Raw genomic sequence first — 19964 nt, 5'->3', positions numbered from 1 at the left:
GGAGTGAACGAAAAAAACATGACATAATTTTGACATTAAAAAATGACAAAATTGTGACATTTCTGTTTTTGAGTGAGTAACTGCATTATTGAGGTTTAGAGGCATTAGATAGATAGATAGATAGATAGATAGATAGATAGATAGATAGATAGATAGATAGATAGATAGATAGATAGATAGATAGATAGATAGATGTAGAGTGCAGAGATGATACATATTGAAATGGTTTTACATACATGCATGATTGCATCTGAATCACAGACTCCAAAAATAGCAACTGCATGAGTTCTTTAATATTGCATGCATGTGTAACCTTATGTAATTACCCTGAGGCTGGAACCGTCATCACATACAGAAGCAGAGCGTAAAAAATATGCATGCATGTACAAGCTTTGTGGCGTCCCTCAACCTTAGATAGCACTCTTAAGCCTTGATCTCTAGACAGAACATAATAATCCCTGTAATTCCACAAATCTGCTTGTGGGTTATGCAGCACTGTTATTGAAACACACTGCAGTATTCATTTTTTGTGTGTTCTGTTTTTTTATACAGTGAACCATGGTGGACCCATTGGAACCTGATGACCAGTGTAAATTTAGAGGGGCCCAGTTTGAAAGCCCCGCTGCAGCTTCTGAAGCACCATGTCTACCTGAGCCAGGTGATGATAGAGAGAAAGATGTTAGTGTGGATTCCGGCCCACAGACAGAGCCCCGTACTGAACCTGTACCTAGCCCTCAAGAACCATGCCAGCAGCAAACCAGTCAACCAGAAGAGTTAAAACTACATCTGGACCTTTACAATTTTGACTCACCGGTTGCAGAAGGCAGTCGGTATGTACTGACAAGCCCTCGCTCTCTCGAGGCATGCGCACGATGTGGAGTGAAACCTGTGGAGCTTTTGTCTCGTCCACTTTCTGATTTTGCCCGTGAGGCACCCGGCCGGAGTATGCGTGTTGCCACAGGAATGTTTGAGATATATGAGCGGGATAGACATGCTAAACTCCGACACTGCAGAGAGGAGAGAGAGCGGATTATCAGAGAGGAGAAGAGGCGAATTTTGCAGGCAGCTCTGAACAATAATCCTGGTCCTTTGGCTTCAGAGAAGTCAGAGGAAACTGTAAATGCTGGATTGTCTCAACAAACCAATCACAGTTTAACAAATCCAGCCCCCAAAATAACACCTACTTGCAGTGGTGCACCCAAAAAACAATCTACATCAACTGCCCCTAAAAGCACGACAGCAGGGTCAGGACAAGTTACTACAGTGTCCACATCCAGCTCTTCTCCCATCTCAAAAGCCAGTCCAGTGAACTCTGCTCCTACTGTTAAAGGAGCTTCTGCAAAAAAATCTAAGTCCTTTGAAGTAGAATCTGCAGGAAAACCTCAAGGTCCAAAACCTTCAATAATCCAACGATCGATTCAGTCAGCTTCAGGAAGTCAGGGCTCAAAAAAACCTTCCAGTGCTCATACAAAGGCTCCAAACACTTTTCCCAGATCAATGCCAAAACCTTCTTCGTTTCCAAGGACACCAACCTCACTTGCCCCAATAGTATCAAAATCTGCTGTCCAAAGTCCTGCCAACGGCTTTACAAATACGTTTGCTCAGCATAACGGGCACATCATCTCCAAATCAAAGGCTAGATGCAGAAGCCACTCATTGGAGTCTTTGCAACGCAGGCGTGATACGTTTTGTTCCTCTACTGCTTCAACAACGAACACCACAACTACCACATGTACCTCCTCTGAATCGGCTTCCTCTTCCTATAGCTGGGAAGGGGCAAGAGATCACTGGGCTAAGACATCAAGCCCTCGTGCCCGCACTTTAGCTACCTTTAACTCCCTGATGGGTCGCAGTTTGAGCTTGGGAGACCTTAGCCATTCTCCACAGACTATGCAAAAAGTGGAGCGCATTTTGAAAGAGGTGAAACGACGTGGACTTAAAGCTGTTCCAGAGCGTGACCGAAAGATTGCTGCACTAATGCTAGCCAGGTACCAAGAGGAGGACATAATGAGCCAGACACGCTATGTAGCACACCTGCAATGGGACAGTGAGCGGCGAATAGAGGAGCTGCGACGGGAACGTGAAGAACGAGAGAAACAGAGGGCCGTGCAGCAGTGCCAACGTGCATGGCAATCACAAGTTTCTACCCGGCAGCGCTGGCTTAACCAACAGGAGCGTGAGGCTGCAGAAGCAAAACTTCGTCAAGCATTGGAAAATGAGGAGCGTTGGAAGGAATTGGCTGAGCAACAAGAACGTAGCCGGTTGCAGAAAATGCAACAGGCCGCTCGTGAGGAAAAACACAAGAAGGCGTTACAAGAGCAAAACCTTAAAGCTCTGGAGGAGGAGCGAGCTGCTATTCTTGAGCAAGAGAAACTGCTGCTAAAGGAGAAACTGACCATCGCTGAGTTGAAGCGACAGGAGCGAGAGCACCAAATTCAAGAGGAGCGTCGTGGACTCAACCGTGCCGAGAAGAGGCGCCATGCAGCTCTTATCCAAGAGATTGCACGTCGTGAAGCGGACGAGCGTGAAGAGGCACGGAGAATAGCTAAAGAGAAGCTAAGTAGGTCTTTGGAGAACTATGAGCAGATACAAGAAAAACGTGGGCAAGAGTTAAAGGAGAAAGCTAAGCGAGAAGAGAAGCAGATCCAGAAAGCAAGACGGGCTGCTGAGCTACGTGAGCAAAAGCAGAAGGAACAGATGGAGGCAAAGGCTAGGGAAGCCCAAAGACGAGCACAACAAGCCACTCAAGTAGCTGAAGAGCGGGCACGGGAGAAGGCCCAACGTGTGGTGCAAAGCAGGCAGGAAAAAGAACGACTCCAAAGGCTTAACCGTCAACGCGTAGAAGAGGAGGAGAAACAGCGCCGCCAAGAATTGTTGCAGTCCATTGAGCGCAAACTGGAAAAAAGTGAACAGATTTTCAGAGAAAAACGTGCTGTGTTGGAAAGTGCTCGATCCGTGGCCCGTGCATCTTTCCACGTGCGGGATCGTGTTCGTGAAGAGACAAACATGCGCACCTTTGACAAGATGGCCCTGGAGGCTCAGTTAAATGCAAATTTAGTTGAGAAGTGAGCACTTCAAGTGTGCAACCTAATTGCTCTTTCCATGCACATCTGTCTAGAAATAAGCTGTACTTGAGCCTACATGCTAGCCTCATCACCAAACTACAGCAACAATATTGATGGTCATGCCCTCAAGTGTTGTATATCTAAAGATTAATTTATTCCTAATGCTGGATCATTTTCATCATGTCATCTAAAGAAATATTTTTCTGTATTTATATCTTTTAAATGTTAATCTAAGAACTGTGCTAATGTGTGGATGATCATATGTCGGGGCATGATTTTTTTTTGTAATTGGCAGCCGTGTTGCTTTGAGAACTGTATATAAAGAGTTCATTGTTTACAAGAAAGTTTGGCACTATGACAACAGTGATGGCTTCTTTCTAAGGGTGGCTTTATTTCTTAAAGAAAGGGGACGGGATTCTTCTCCCAGAGTAAATCTTTTGAGGGAGACTTGTTTTAGGAATCTAGGCCATAAGAGAGTGAGCCATGACTTGACTTGTGTAAACTAAACTCTAGCTAAATGCTGACCCAGCATTACATCCTAGAATCAGGACATGACAAAGAATGATCTCAGCACAGTGTAACTGCTGATCAAGCACAGGAGTCTTTGGTCAGCAACAGACCCATCAGGGCTCAAATCCATACTGACATCCCCTGCATTCCTTCAGGTGTGCTATTTTCTTTTCTTTCTTTTTTTTTCCCCCACAAGCTTTGTTTTTGGTATTCTACTTCTCATAGGCATGTTCAGAATGGAATACTAGCTTATTATTTACTGTGCCATATACACTGTATACTGTCTACTATTTAAAAAAATAGTAAGTGAAACAGTACCTGGTCTCATGGCATAAACGTACCTGGGGGAACATTTTAGCGAGATGTGAAATATGTACCGATAAATACATATCACTGCAGTTTCCAAAAGAAATGAACACTAGAGCCAGTAAAATTCATACACCTTTTATTCCTTTTCACACAAATTTACAGAGTTTCGATTAATGAAGTGTAATTTTCGCACAATTACTTGAAGAATATCATGTTATGACTTCAACACAATATTAATATGCTGGTATATTTGAAAACTGATGCTTTTAAACGTTAGCATCACACATATCCAGCTTCATTTGTATGGGTTTTCATAGACAGTAGGTTTGTTCGGTAGCTCATGGAATACGGAGACGTACTTGAGAGATGAGGAGCTCCCGTTCGAATCCCGTGTAACTACAGTTCGACAAAACAGTTAAAATCTGCATATAAGGAAGTCCAAATACCACCGTTGCATCAACAAATACGTTTTTATATCAGTTTTGCATTTGTTAACACTATCGGGTAGGTTTAGGGTTGGGTTTAGTGTAGGGCATATTTCCAACACGATAGACCATTAATTTTTAGCGACAGTCCCTGGATTTCTAAATTCTGAACCTCCGTAATACGTAGCTGAAGCAACGTAATAAAAACAAAGCAATACGTACCTATATCAATGTAATACGTGCCAGTGTTTATGTACTGAACCCGTGTTTTAGTGCGTAAAATGTAAAAACGGTCTCGCTAAAAAGTGCCCCCAGGTACGTTTATGCCATGAGACCAGGCATGTACGGTGTAATGTACAATCATCCAGTCATTAATGCAAACACTAAACATCAATACTAATTATTCAGAAATATTTGACCACCGAATACAACTGATTCCATCAGAATCATTTTCTTTTTCTGAGGGCTACATTATTGTAACATGACATTACCTCAACACATGGCATGCGAATACAATTATGTACGATAAATATGATTAATTAGCATTTTTTTATTAAGTTTTTTAAAATGTCAACTTTTGTCAGTCCAATAAAATAACTCAAATAGAGAAAGTGGAGTGCATTGCATTGTGGGATACAATGTGCCAAGTATCCTTTTTTCATATACTGCACGTTTTGGGAGCAGGACATTCATACTATGCACAGGACACATAGCTATACTACAGAAATAGTTGGAGCAGTATTGCAATTTTGAATACAGCTTGCTATTTTGAACATTGCCTGGACATTAATGTTTAATGCATGTCCTTATATCATCACATTAAAATAATGCTTGTGTGATGATAATGAAAGAACACTGAAGCAAATACAACTGTTCATATTACATAACACTTTGGTATTTACGTTTTATTGTGAGTAGGCATAGGAATATAACATATAAGACACAGGACACTATTCATAAAACACCCATTATACTAAAAATGCCATGTCATTGTGGTACATATCTAGAGGACAGGATTGGAGGAGAGCTCACATCGATGAGAAAAGCACTGCAGCAGGCATTTAAATTCCTATGGGAGCTTAACCCACACTGATGCTTGTCACGGCAGCCATCTGTCACAGGTGTTTTTGTACTGTACAGCAATCAAACAACCTGGACAAAAACTGTTTTTAGGGCTAGCACATTTTTCAGTGCCTCTGCGTACAGGCTCTTTAGATAATTATTGCATGATAACTGTATAACACATATATTCTATCAAAATCTTTCCAAATTTGTTATGAAAGCAAGTCTGATACTGCAGCTTAATCATTTATATAACGGAGTGAAATGCAAAGTTTGTCTGCAATAATTGACTGTTATCTGGTTTGTCTTTTCTGATACAGGTTTGGGAGTGGAGAAGATGATGATGTTGACATCTGTGGCCTGATTCAGTAAAAATAACCCCCAAGAGACTGGAAATTTCACTTTGATCACGGGTCCTAATTCCCTTTCTGGCAGTGACTCAGTTGACTCAGCATGACGTAATTGGAAGGTTTAATAAACACTGAAGCCATTTTAATTCCTGCATATCCAGATGGCATGTCAACACCACTTTTAATATCATAAAAAGCCCAAAGAAACAATTTCATTTTTATACATTATTGTATCATGAGTTAAATTTAGGGGCTTTTTAAATGGAAGCAGAATTGTGTTCAATAATAATCAAGCTAATAATCATGAAGATGGACAAAAATAATTCTGAATGTAATTCATAACAAAGCTTTTTAGGGCTAGTGACAAAGTAAGTGTTAATTACATATTAATAAAAACGGATTTTTTCATTAAAATGGCCATTTCTGCATATCAATTTTGCTGCAGTAAATTTTGACAGCAGTGACATGAACATGATTGTAGGATGTGTAAAAGAATGTCAAATCTAATTATATTTTCATCTCAGCACCATTTTTTTTTCAATTGTATTATTATTATTTATTGTTGTTGTTAATTGTAATGAAAATATGTTTTCTGGCTGCAAACGCTTTATTACTAGTTTAATAAAAAGTGACATGCAGGGTGATACTTTACTTGAGAACCAACAATTCAGTTTTGAAAATAGCATACTGTATTAAAAAATAAATAAACACAAAGAAAACATTGAATTATTTATTCTGGACATAACAATGTTATATATAATGTTTTTAAGAATTTGGAAGGGTTAATAAACTTAAGCTGTAACTACATATTTTGTCAAAATTCAGTTCTAGCTGAAATCCTGTGATCTCTGTCCTGTGATAGACAGGTTTGGCTCAACTCTAACATGCAACAGTTCCAAAGTAAAAATGTCATTCATTTCTCCAATTGAAAACTGATTTTTAAGGATAACTTATAAGCCTTTGAAAGCCTGAGTCAGTCTCCCTACACTCTCAAACTATATAAACATTTGTGTATATGTATATTTTGCAATAAATATAAAATATATTGTTTATATATTTAATCCATAATTCTTTAAATCTTTAATTCCATCATTGATAATTTGATTATGTAATTTCCAATGCTTCATGGGATTGTAGTTCTTTCACTCATTAAAGCTGTTATTCAGGCATACATGGCCTTCTACTGTAGCCTTTTGGTCTGATTTTCAAATACTTTTTTGCTTCAAATCAAAGTTTGCAATGTTGTGATTCACCTCGTGGCTGGTTGGTTTGGTTCATGGCATATAATTTTTTAACAAAGTCTTATTAAAAATCCCTATGGGGATTTTTTTTTAGAAAATAACATTTCTGAACCAAGGTAAAAATTAAATAAAATTAAAAAATTAAATAAATATAAAAAATTGAGCTCGCACTGTTTCCTCTATTGAGTGTAAAAATATAAAATCATTAAAAAAATGCTATGTGTTTTTAGATAAGTTTATTTTTTACCAAAAGCAAATATTTTACATTTCATATAGTTCTATTATCCTACAGTGTTTTACATGTACAAGGACACAATAAGAAAGACACACAGTCCCAAACTATGACGGCACACTGTGTAGATACAATGTGTAGATTCCCCTTACTGAATTATGAATTATAATTATTACTTTCACCAGAAGTTGCACAGCATAGATCAGACTGACAAAACAACTTCCCCTCTCTCAGTCCATCTGTCTGAACACTGTTAGTCCTCAGACTGAACGGTCTTCTGGCGGGTGATGATCTTGTAGGCCCGCTGTCTCAAACAGCTGTCTGAAGTCAGACGCCGGGCAGTTTCTCTCAACTCTTCAAGACTGGTGGAAGGAGGCAAATGATTGAGAGTGCTTCACTGCAGACAGGACAAGAGAAGTGAAGTCAATATATTTTGAGTAAATTTAACCAGAAATTAAAGCCTTTTAGGCCACTCCACAAAATATGTGGCATTAGTGTCTATCATATTAGATTTGTAAAAACAACAAAGCAACAATAAATAGCTGATGCCAACTGTTACTTCATTTTAAACACACCAACAAGAATTTAGTAACTTTATTGTAATAATAGTTTAATATTTAGTTTTCTTTCATTATAGTATAAGTATATGCGGTAAAACTTTATTTTAAGGTTTCCTTGTTACACTTTACATGTACTTACTATTACAATAACAATAAATTATGCATAATTACATGAAAGTAACCCTAAGCCAAACCCTAATCCTAACCCTCACCATATAGTAAGTACACGTAGTTAATTCATATTACTCAGTACCTAAATGTACAACCCGAATTCCGGAAATGTTGGGACGTTTTTTTTTATTTGAATAAAATGAAAACTAAAAGACTTTCAAATCACATGAGACAATATTTTATTCACAATAGATGTTTACCATGGACATCTGGGCATCGAGGTTATGCGTTTCTGGAGTTTTGGTGTTAGAATTTGGTCCCATTCTTGCCTGATATAGATTTTTTAAGAGTTCGTGGTCATCTTTGATGTAGTTTTCGTTTAATGATGCACCAAATGTTCTCTATAGGTGAAAGATCTGGGCTGCAAGCAGGCCAATTCAGCACCCGGACTCTTCTACTACGAAGCCATGCTGTTGTAATAGCTGCAGTATGTGGATTTGCTTTGTCCTGCTGAAATACACGTCGTCTGGAGGGGAGCATATGTTGCTCTAAAACCTTTATATACCTTTCAGCATTCATAGTGCCTTCCAAAACATGAAAGCTGCCCATACCGTATGCACCCCCATACCATCAGAGATGCTGGCTTTTGAACTGAACGCTGATAACACGCTGGAAGGTCTCCCTCTTCTTTAGCCCGGAGGACACGGTGTCCGTGATTTCCAACAAGAATGTCAAATTTAGACTCGTCTGACCATAGAACACTTTTCCACTTGGAAACAGTCCATTTTAAATGAGCCTTGGCCCACAGGACACGACGGCGCTTCTGGACCATGTTCACATATGGCTTCCTTTTTGCATGACAGAGCTTTAGTTGGCATCTGCAGATGGCACAGCAGATTGTGTTTACCAACAGTGGTTTCTGGAAGTATTCCTGGGCCCATTTAGTAATGTCAATGACAGAATCATGTCGATGAGTGATGCGGTGTCGTCTGAGGGCCTACAACATAGGTCTTCGGCCTTGTACCTTACGCACAGTGATTTATGCAGTTTCTCTGAAACTTTTGATGATGTTATGCACTGTAGATGATGAGATTTGCAAAGCCTTTACGATTTGACATTAAGGAACATTGTTTTTAAAGTATTCCACAATCTTTTTATGCACTCTTTCACAGATTGGAGAGCCTCTGCCCATCTTTACTTCTGAGAGACTCTGCCTCTCTAAGACATCCCTTTTATGTTACAAACCTGATGTCAATTAACTTAATTAGTTGCTAGATGTTCTCGCAGCTGAATCTTTTCAAAATTTCTTGCTTTTTTAGCCCTTTGTTGCCCCAGTGCCAACTTTTTTGAGACCTGCAGCAGGCATCAAATTTGAAATGACCTCATTTAGTGGATAAAAGTGTACATTTATCCATTTAAACATTTGTTTTGTTATCTATGTTCTATTGTAAATAAAATATTGGCTCATGTGATTTTAAAGTCTTTTAATTTCATTTTATTCAAATTAAAAAAAAAAAAAAAACGTCCCAACATTTCCAGAATTCGGGTTGAATAATTACACTGTAACAAGGACACCTTAAAATAAAGTGTAACCGTATATGCTTATGAAGGCTGCATTTGTTAAATAGAGTAAAACAGTAGCTAATAGTATAAAAAGTAGGTGACACTTTATTTTGATAATCCACTTTAGACATTCTACTTACAGTAAGTAACTTTGCAACTACATGTCAACTAGCAGTCATTAGCGTATTAGTAGACTGTCTGCTTAATATATTCTAACACTTTATTTTTATGGGTCTACAACATACAACAAACTGACTATGAGAAACTTATTAACCCTAAACCTAACCTAACAGTCTAGTCTGAGAGTTAGTAGACATGTAGTTGCAAATTAACGAGAAGTAGTTGACATGTAGTTATAAAGTTACTTACTGTCAGTAGAATGTCTAAAGTGGACTGTCAAAATAAAGTGTTACCAAAATGTAAATATATATATATATATATATATATATATATATATATATATATGTTATTTAACTACAATAAATTATTTTAATATATTTGAAAAGAAAAATGTATTTATATTTTACAATAAACTAACAAACAGACAAATAAATAAATAAATAAAACTCCCAAATCAAAACAACAAAAGTGCTACTTCGGGTAATAGCAGAATGGCAGATTTCTCAGAGCACCAGCATAGATGCACAGGTCATCTGAAAATGAAATTATTAAACTATTTAGGTTATAATTTCATCATGTATGCACCTACACAAACACTTACACCAGTGCTGTCTGTAGGGCTGTCTCTGTATACGGCAACTTTTGATGCGACGAGCAGCAGCTTTATGCAGATAGACTGCATTCTTCATGATGGACGGTAACTTGGCCTCAATCTCTGCAGCACAGATACATTCCTCAAAGAACTCTGGAGGTACAATGCACAACATTAAGTTTGTATGCAATTTATTAGTCTTTAAGAAGCCACTGTATTTTGATCAAGATATTTGAAGTTGAACATCAGGAAATTATTTCGATAACTGGATTTAAAGGGCTTACAAAATTGAAAACTATCTCACCGGTGTAAAAAGAGTGCTTATTGAATCCATAAAGCAAAAACAGACAGCTGTAGTCTGTGTGGTTGTGAAGTCGGTTCATTGTCTTATCAGTCAATGCTTAAACCCCCTTATTTGTAAGAATATTATTACAACATACTTTATGACGCGCATTCTGGGAGGCTTTTAAACAGCACTGAATGAGTTCCCAGGCATGCTGGGATGTTGGCTGCCTTTCTTTTAGTATTCAATCCAGCAAAAATAAATAAATAAATGAATAAATTAAAATGCTAATTTTGTAAAGTCAAGTGCGTCCAAACCAGGTTTGCCAACAGCGATGTAAATTATTACTGCATTTCCTTTTCCCTGAGGACCAACTTGATGTGGAAAAATATAGTATTTAGTTAATTTATACAGTAATGTCCATTTGTTTTAGGCATACAGTGTTGAATACTTAGGTTTTCCTGAGAATGAATTGCAACATTTGAAGGGATAGTTCACCCAAAAATGAAATTCCTGTCATAATTTACTCACCTTCAAGTTGTTTCAAACCTGTTTCTTTCTTCTGCTGAACACAAAAGAAGATGTTTGGTTCCCAAACAGTTGCTGGTAGCCATTAATTTCCATAGTATTTAATTTTTTTTCTTTCTTCAGTCTGTGGAAGTCAATGGCTACCACCAACTATTTGGTTGCCAACATTCTTCAAAGTATCGTATTTTATGTCCAGCAGAAGAAAGAAACTGAGACATGTTTGGAACAACATGAGGGTGAGTAAATGATGACAGGATTTAATTTTTTTGGTGAACTGTCCCTTTAAATAACCATACTTAACCATACTTTTTTTTTTTTTTTTTTAACAAAACCTGAAACTATGATCGACACACATACATGCATACAATCAACATATGGTAAACACAGAGACTATTTTTCACAAAACTTAAATTAAAACGCCTCATTCATATGGATTTGTTTTTTGATGGTTTTATTACCTTTTTGGATCTTCTAAGTTTTGATTACCTGGACAGAAACCTCTCAGGTTTCATAAAAAAAATCTTAATTTTTGGTTGAACCTACTCTTTTTTATATTGACATGATAGCAAAAATCTTCTACTCAGTAGATTAATGGAGTGCACTTACTGCGGAGATGGCTGACGTCTCCTTTCATTCTTTCATCCCTCTCATGGGTGCATTCTATTGCATTTAGACCCTGCTCTAGATCTTGCAGAGCCTCCTCAGCCAATTTCAGCCTACGCTCCAGTTCCACACGAGACTCCATCTCTGCCTGTTACACACACACACACACACACAACATAAAATGTATATTATGAAGTATAAGGGAGATTCATTTTATAAGTGCGATATGAAGGAGGAGGAGACAGATTGATTTTTATATCAGTGAGAAGTGATAGTAGATGTGCAGATGACCCAGGGATGCAGAAAAGGTAATGCGATACAGTATGAAACCTAATAACACTGTATGTTAGATCCAAAGCAAAAATATCACAGCACCCTGAAAAGAATAGTGAGAATTGTTGCAATGTTCCTCAACCAGAAAGTATTTTTTTCCCCCTTCACAGTAGTTTTCACCTTCAGCTCTTCCTCTGTGTGCTGTTTGTCTGCTGTGAGCTGTGTGAGCGACTGCTGGAGAGCTTGAGCTTGTGAAGAATAAAACTCCCTCTCCTCCTGCAGAACTTTGGCTCGCGTTTCATTCTCTTTCAGCCTGCAGGGGGCGACAGAGAGAAGGTCTGGCTGACTGCCATCAAAACAAAGCTGTAGGAAAGAGAGCACTGGAGTGTAGTTTGTAATACGATGCCAGGGAAGCTATATTTACAGAGGATTGTTATCTGCTTACTGTTTCCTGTGTAAAAGTACAAAATAAATTATTTATCATTTCTATTAGCATTATTTTCCTGACCTTTACATGAACTATAACTACATTTGCAAAAAACAAAATCATTAATTAATTAATTAATCTGAGAACAAATTGTTGCATACTATACATTATTTATTAAATACTACCTATTTTTAAAATATTTGAAACAGTACTCAGTATGCATTTTAAAATATAGTATGGCCCTGACGAAGGTCGTGTTTTGAGTGAAACATTTGTTTTTTTCCACTCTCTGTCTTTTGTGCTTCATTCACATCTAATCAATAGACTGGCTTGTTTAGGGCTTGTTTATGGACCAATAATTTCCATTGTCATGGTCTCAATAGTCCATTTATTCTAATGCACTTCCTGGCCTGACTTTAGACTGGTGCTGCATTTCAAATCTTTGCTTGTTTGTAAATTACATGTTTTGTAATGAAACATTTTTCTTGAGCAGATTTTCTCACCTTTCTTCTGCCTGTTCTTTCTCATTAAGCAGGCTGTTCATTTGCTCCTCGATTTGCCGCAGGTTGCCCTGAAGCTGCACCTCTGGATACTGAGTCTAAAGAGGCCCGCCGATTACTTCCTGTTTCAGTCACATCCTGTCCTCTTTCTCGCAGCAGCTCGAGGGTGCGCTTTTTCTCTTGGGACAACTCCTGAAGACTCAGAGTCAGACTTAGATATAACCAACAGATAATAACCAACCAGAACTTGAATGAATGAATGAATGAATGAATGATGCATTTATATAGCGCTTTATTGTATATTGCTGTACACCCAAAGCGCTTTACAATCATGTGGGGGGTCTCTCCTCAACCACCACCAGTGTGCAGCATCCACTTGGATGATGCGACGGCAGCCACACTACAACGGCACCAGTGCGCTCACCACACACCAGCTACAGGTGGAGAGGAGAGAGTGATAGAGCCAATCAAGTGTATGGGGATTATTAGGAGGCCATGATAGACAAGGGCCAGTAGAGGGAATTTGGCCAGGACACCGGGGTTACACCCCTACTCTTTACGAGAAGTGCCATGGGATTTTTAATGACCACAGAGAGTCAGGACCTCGGTTTAACGTCTCATCTGAAAGACATCATTATCAAATGTCTTTCATACAACTCTATGCAGCCTCATTCTTCTCACATGAAATAATTTCACCCCAGATCAGTCCTGCGTGCTCATTTATTTGTCTGTGCTTCACATCTGGTAATGATACATTGTTCTTTAACTTCTAGATTTTTTGTTTCAATGTTATATTTTAAAATGTTTATTTCCTGATACCTCTAAAGACTTCTGCAGAATTGTAGCAAGACTGTGAAGCTCCTCTTTCTCATGTTCCACTCCTTTCAGACACTGAGCAGTACCGTCCAGATCTCTACCAACAAAGAGCAATAGACAATGGTTCAGGGGAAGTTCATCTATGTTCACCATAAATTTAATATATTAATTATTAATTTAATATTTTATTCATACAAATGCTGGATTGTTCTCAAATCCCAATTATTATGGCAGGACACATCTGTCATCAAACATTTATGAAGTGAGTAATTATCTAAAAGTAAGTAGATTATCTAAAAAAGTAGATAGATAGATAGATAGATAGATAGATAGATAGATAGATAGATAGATAGATAGATAGATAGATAGATAGATAGATAGATAGATAGATAGATAGATAGATAGATAGATAGACAGACAGACTGATAGTTAGATGGATGAGAGTGTCGTACAGTTTAATTTGATCTTGCTCTGTTCTCAGCCCTTGGACCACTTCCTCAAAACACAGGTACACACATGAACACTCACTTCACATGCATTGATTGAATATCAACACATATCTTTGTACAAATCTACAGCATAATACAACTAAACACTGCATAACTGGACATTTGTTGGTATCATAAATAGAAAGCTAACCGCCTTCTGTTCTCTTTGCAAGCACAGCTCCTCAGTCTCCTCCATGAGCTTATCTGACAAAAACAAAAACACAATACATCACTCTTTCTAAATTAGACATTTATAGAAAGAAAGAAAGAAAGAAAGAAAGAAAGAAAGAAAGAAAGAAAGAAAGAAAGAAAGAAAGAAAGAAAGAAAGTTTGGCTATAAGAAGAAAAGAAAAAGATGTGGCCATACCTAAGTATTCCTGTTTTTCCTTAGCCAGCTGTAGCCCCTGAGCTTCAAGACTCTCAATCATAGCCTCACCCAACTGAGCATTCTTCCAAGTGCTTTAATGAAATAAATAATCACACCACCACACAAAAGTAACACTAATGTCAGACACAATCTATAACATAATAAAAATTCTGGAATTAAATATTAAATGTGGAATTGGTTTAAATGCTTGTGGATTTACAAGAGAGGCTTTAATTACTTTCAGAATTGTTTTTTTTATTTATTTATTTTATTTTTATTTTTTTTACAAAGATGTTATTAGAAGTTCACTCACACTTTTCCTGACTCGTGTAGGATCTCCACCCATTGGCTCTGCTCTGGCTCTGATTCAGCAGCCAGGACAATGCTTCCCTACACAGGATAAGCAGAAAGATATTCATTAAGATTTTATTGTTATTTTATTATTATTATTAATATATTGTTAATATTAACAACATATATATATATATATATATAAATATTATTAATAAACTCTTATAAATAAAATCATATTTTTTTTATTTGTTTATTCATTCATTAGTTCGTTTATTATTTATCTATTTATTTTTTTTATTTTTAAAGAATAACCCAGTGGCAAGTTCGCGTAAGGGCCTGTGATAAGGGTTCTAGTGAATCAGTTTTCAATTATCCTACCCCTTTATAGCTTTAGAAACCCAATTGATTGTGGTGAATTGGTTTCCAAAAAAATAATAGAATAGAATAGAATAGAATAGAATAGAATAGAATAGAATAGAATAAAGTACAAAATAAGAAAATGCTTTTACTGTAAAGTCTTCATGGTTGATAACCATGGCAAATGGCATGCCTTGATCTTCTCTTGGCTCGATGATGCATCCACCTAATGGAATCACCCCCTTACATTGAGAAAAAGATCAAATACATTTCATGCTCAGTAAACATGTACACTTGAACAGATTGGACATGTTTTGCTTACATTACTCAGTATGTAATTCCTTGGTTATATCATAAAAGTAAGCAGTCATCATACAGCTGTGCTAATATTCAGTCCAACAGTTGAACATCTTGCTGGCATGATATCGCTTAAGTATATGATTATATAATTAAATATATATTCCCTACTATTTCATTACACTGTAACGGATTTCTGTAGTTTTCACAGCATTATTAGTGTAAATTTGCATATTAGTGTAATATTTTAATAGTGTAGTCACAGTTAATGTTAATAATAATAATAATGTGCAACTCTAAGAAATGCAAATGTCTGTGTACCTTTGGGTGAATGTTGAAGTATCTATTGGTCTCAAAGCTTTTTTTCTCATTCTCAGCATAGTACAACAGAAAACTTTCCTTGATGATGAAGAATCTGTTATGAAAGCATAAACATCAAGAAGAAATTCACTGATAACCTCACAGCTAACACTGCACATTCTGTCCATTATAGATAAGCACTACATGAAAACCCTTCCTTCACACATTCATAAATGACCAAATAACTATCAATTTTCATGTTCATTTCCCTAGAATTGATCTGTCCTGGAATTGATGAGTCCTAATGTACAAAAACTCACCGGCGGCACAGAACGTCCTCGTGGATCTGACTTACTCAGCTTTAAAGGCACATTTAAAACACATCAGTTCAGTTTATAATGACGGGTTACTCAATATCAGCTAAGCTATAAAGCTTTTAAAGTGCATTACACAACAAGGCACCACACAAAAAATATGTGCTTAAACTGAGCAAAAATACTAATAATACTGTAGCTTGTTCTTTTGCCTCACTGAATCTAGTATATAACATTATATATTTCATAACACTTCATTACTGACCAGAACAACAAAAACAAATAAATACATTGTATATCTCTGCAGGGAAATTACAAAATAATGAAAAGCAGCAAACTAACATACAATAACTGAAAAGATCCTCCTAATAAAATAATCTTACATATGCCTTTTCTTTTCTTTTGTTTTTTTTTTTGTTACAGACTGTGCATAGTTAGGGCCCAATATTACCTGCGGGACCACTTGGCTGAGGGCCTCCCGAAAGGTCTTTTCCACAGAACCCCATGCAGTTGCACTTTAGTGCTGATATCCAAAGCGTCTGAGTCAGCTTGATCCATGGAGGTCCAGGGCGAGAGTAGGGAGGGTTTAGATGAGGAGAACATAGCTGACTCTTTCACAGGAAGTAGGAGAGGAGGAGGTGTGGTAAAAAATGTCAATAAAGTTAAAACGGTAGCATGTACACTCTCCAATAATCCTATAGAGATGCATTCAAACAGACAGAGCTTGTGATGATATCCTCCAGTTATTCAGCGACGTGGAATGATGCATCTGCCAATAGTGACATCAGCTGGTATTGGATGTGGAAACAGAGTCAGGGAGGGAGGGAGGAAAGGATGCTAGAGGGTTAGGGAAGAGGCTTTGGGGAAGAGTGTTTTTTTTTTCTTTTTTAAATCTGAGGTACGTCAATGCAATATTTTGAAGAGAAAAGCTATTACTTTGGAGATTACATAACTTATGATGTTGGACCTATCTATCCACAGTTGGAAAAAAAATTATTTGATCCCCTGCTGATTTTGTACGTTTGCCCACTGATAAAGAAATGATAATTTCTTTGGCAGTGGGCAAACGTACAAAATCATCAGGGGATCAAATAATTTTTTTCCTAAATCATAATATGTAAACAAAAACTTTTATTTTTATGTGATCGACAATGTCAAACTTTGGCTATCAACAACTTTTTAACTCTAAATGTCTCTAAGACTAAGATTGTAATTTTTGGTCCATCTGATAAATCTGAGTTTAATAACTCCGCCCTGGGAAATCTGTTTTTAATTCAAGTTGTGTACGTAACCTTGGTGTTCTTATTGATAGTTGGCTAACATTAGATAAACATATATCCTCCATCATTGCCTCTAGTTTTTTCCAGCTTCGTTCACTTTCTAAAACATTTTCTGTCAGTCTCGAGACAGTTATCCATGCTTTCATAACTTTGTGTTTGGATTATTGCAATTCTCTGTTTTATGGTTTATGGTATATATGTTAAATTTCTTAAAAATATGACCATGCCACACTGAAAAAAAAAAAAAATGCCGCAAACTTAAAAGTTTAAGGCAACCAGCTTTAGCTGATTTTTTGGAGTTTTCTCAACTTTATGTTGTATAAACTTAAAACAAGAAGTTGAGAAATCTGCTGAAGCTGGTTGTCTTAAACTTTTTAAGTTTGCTCAGCTTTTTTTTTTTTTGTACAGTGCTGTAAAAAATCAAAAGTTGAGAGAACTTAAAGATCTGCTTAAGATGATTGCCTTAAATGTTTAAGTTCTCTCAACTTGTTGTTTTAAGTACAAATTAGTAAGACATTTTTTTTCCAAAAAATGTGTCCACAGGGACAAAAGTGACAATATGAACCAAAAATATTAGACAGGAGGAGGAAAGACATTTTAGATTAGATTAGATTAGATTAGATTCAACTTTATTGTCATGTATGCAGAGTACAAGTACAGAGCTAATGAAATGCAGTTAGCATCTAACCAGAAGTGCAAGAATATAGTGTTTTATATACATATAAGTGCAGAGTAAGTGAAGATATGATTTACAGAATATACAGTGGAATTGCTATATACAGTATTGAGCAGAGTATATACAGAATATAAAATAGGAATGCAATGTAGGGATTGTATGTACATTATGAACAGAGCAATGTAGATTATATAGATTACAGATTATATATACACATTATGAACAGCAGAAACGTGAGAACAGTGGTAATAAATAAATACAGCTGGATGAGTGTGCAAAGTATTGATAGAACAATGTATTCTATGCAACATAGCAGTAGTGCAATATTTTAGAAATAGTTTACTGTGCTTTGTATAGTATCAACTTTAGACAGTTTATAGTGTAATGACTTTGACAATGTGCAGTCTGTGCAAAATATGAGTAGTGCAAATGCATGTGTGTAAAGTACTGTGACCAGTGCAGTAATAAGCAGGTGCAGGTTAGATTGGTGGTGTGGCGTTCAGAAGTGTCACAGCTTCGGGGAAGAAGCTCTTCCTGAGCCTACTAGTGCGAGAGCGTAGGCACCTGTAACGCCTGCCGGATGGAAGGAGGGTGAAAAGTCCAGGGTTAGGGTGAGAGGCATCCTTGATGATGTTTCTTGCCCTGCCCAGTCAGCGCTTATAATAAATGTTCTCAATGGAAGTTAACTGGGTGCCGGTGATCCGTTGAGCAGTTTTCACCACCCGCTGGAGTGCTTTGCGGTCAGATGCGGAGCAATTGCTGTACCACACTGAGATGCAGTTCGTGAGTATGCTCTCAATGGTACAGCGGTAGAATTCCACAAGGATCCTGGGATTCAGGTGAACTTTCTTAAGGCTCCTTAAGAAGTAAAGGCGCTGCTGTGCCTTTTTGACCAGAGTGGAGGTGTTATGGGACCAGGTGAGGTCATCAGAGATGTGGATGCCAAGGAACTTGAAACTCGACACACGCTCCACTTCAGCTCCGTTGATGTAGATGGGTGTGTGTGCATGACTCCTAGTCCGCCTGAAGTCCACAATGAGCTCCTTTGTCTTCTGGGTGTTTAGCTGTAGATTATTGGTGCTGCACCTCATCCCTGTAGGCTGACTCATCGTCATCCTTGATCAGACCTACCACCGTGGTGTCATCTGCAAATTTGATTATGGTGTTGGAGCCATAAACAGGAACACAGTCATGGGTGAAGAGGGAATACAGGAGAGGGCTCAGTATGCAGCCCTGTGGCACGCCGGTGTTCAGGGTGATGATGGAGGAGGCGAGGTTATCTAACTTGACGGACTGAGGTCTGTTAGTCAGAAAATCTAGAATCCAATTGCAGATGGGTGTGCTGATTCCAAGCTGGCTGAGCTTGGAGATCAGCTTGGAGGGGACTACTGTATTAAATGCAGAACTGAAGTCCATGAACAGCATTCTCACTTGTGTGTTTTGACTGTCCAGGTGGGTGAGGGCAGAGTGAAGCGCTGTTGAGATGGCGTCCTCTGTTGACCTATTGTGGCGATAGGCAAATAGGAATGGGTCTAGTGTAGCAGTTTAGATGTTGTTCTGCCAAATCTGTCCGATTTCACAGACAGATTAATCTGCTAAAGAGCCATTTGGTGTTGTTGTGTGCATAAGTGTTCGGATTACAGATGTATTCCTGTCCACAACTTCACTAAACACATTTTTGGATCTATATGCTTGTAAATCTACCATATTCACAGTGATTTGTCTTATCATTGAACGTATGGTATCATTTATGTGTGTGTAGTTTGCTAATGGATCAGGGATTATGTACACTAGACACTTAACACAGCTTCCCGATCCAGTGGATTTATATTTAATAACACTTCATCTGTGACTTCACACATAGACTAAAGGTTATTTGCATAGTACAGAACTTATTAAAGGAATGATCTTGGTTTAACTCAAGTTAAGCTATAGCCAGAGATGCTGAAAATAAGAACATAATATCAGGACTTTATATTAAATATTAAACATTGTTGTATTATGCTCCATTATTATATTAT

At 37.5% G+C, this 19964-nt stretch overlaps 1 protein-coding gene and 1 pseudogene across 2 annotated transcripts; one reads left to right on the top strand and one right to left on the bottom strand.

Annotated features, from left to right (window-relative positions):
- Positions 1–558: 558 nt before the first annotated feature.
- LOC306886059 (coiled-coil domain-containing protein 177-like) lies at positions 559–5743 on the top strand (the record flags this gene model as incomplete). Its single annotated transcript, XM_079442923.1, has 2 exons — positions 559–3065; positions 5692–5743. The coding sequence occupies 2 exons, from the start codon at positions 559–561 to the stop codon at positions 5741–5743; spliced, it is 2559 nt and encodes an 852-aa protein (XP_079299049.1).
- A 1704-nt stretch (positions 5744–7447) lies between these two features.
- Positions 7448–16590, bottom strand: LOC306886453 (pleckstrin homology domain-containing family D member 1-like; annotated as a pseudogene). Its single transcript has 13 exons — positions 16439–16590; positions 15695–15788; positions 15229–15318; positions 14739–14815; positions 14426–14517; positions 14210–14262; positions 14023–14093; positions 13574–13667; positions 12758–12946; positions 12008–12140; positions 11558–11702; positions 10150–10293; positions 7448–7591 (listed from the first exon to the last, which is right to left on the bottom strand). The product of its transcript is annotated as a pleckstrin homology domain-containing family D member 1-like (transcript).
- Positions 16591–19964: the final 3374 nt, after the last annotated feature.

This window comes from Barbus barbus (assembly GCF_936440315.1).
Source record: "Barbus barbus genome assembly, chromosome: 20".
NCBI classification, from domain to species: domain Eukaryota; kingdom Metazoa; phylum Chordata; class Actinopteri; order Cypriniformes; family Cyprinidae; genus Barbus; species Barbus barbus.
Note: the sequence above shows the minus strand (reverse complement) of the source record. Positions and strands in the feature narration are given on the sequence as shown.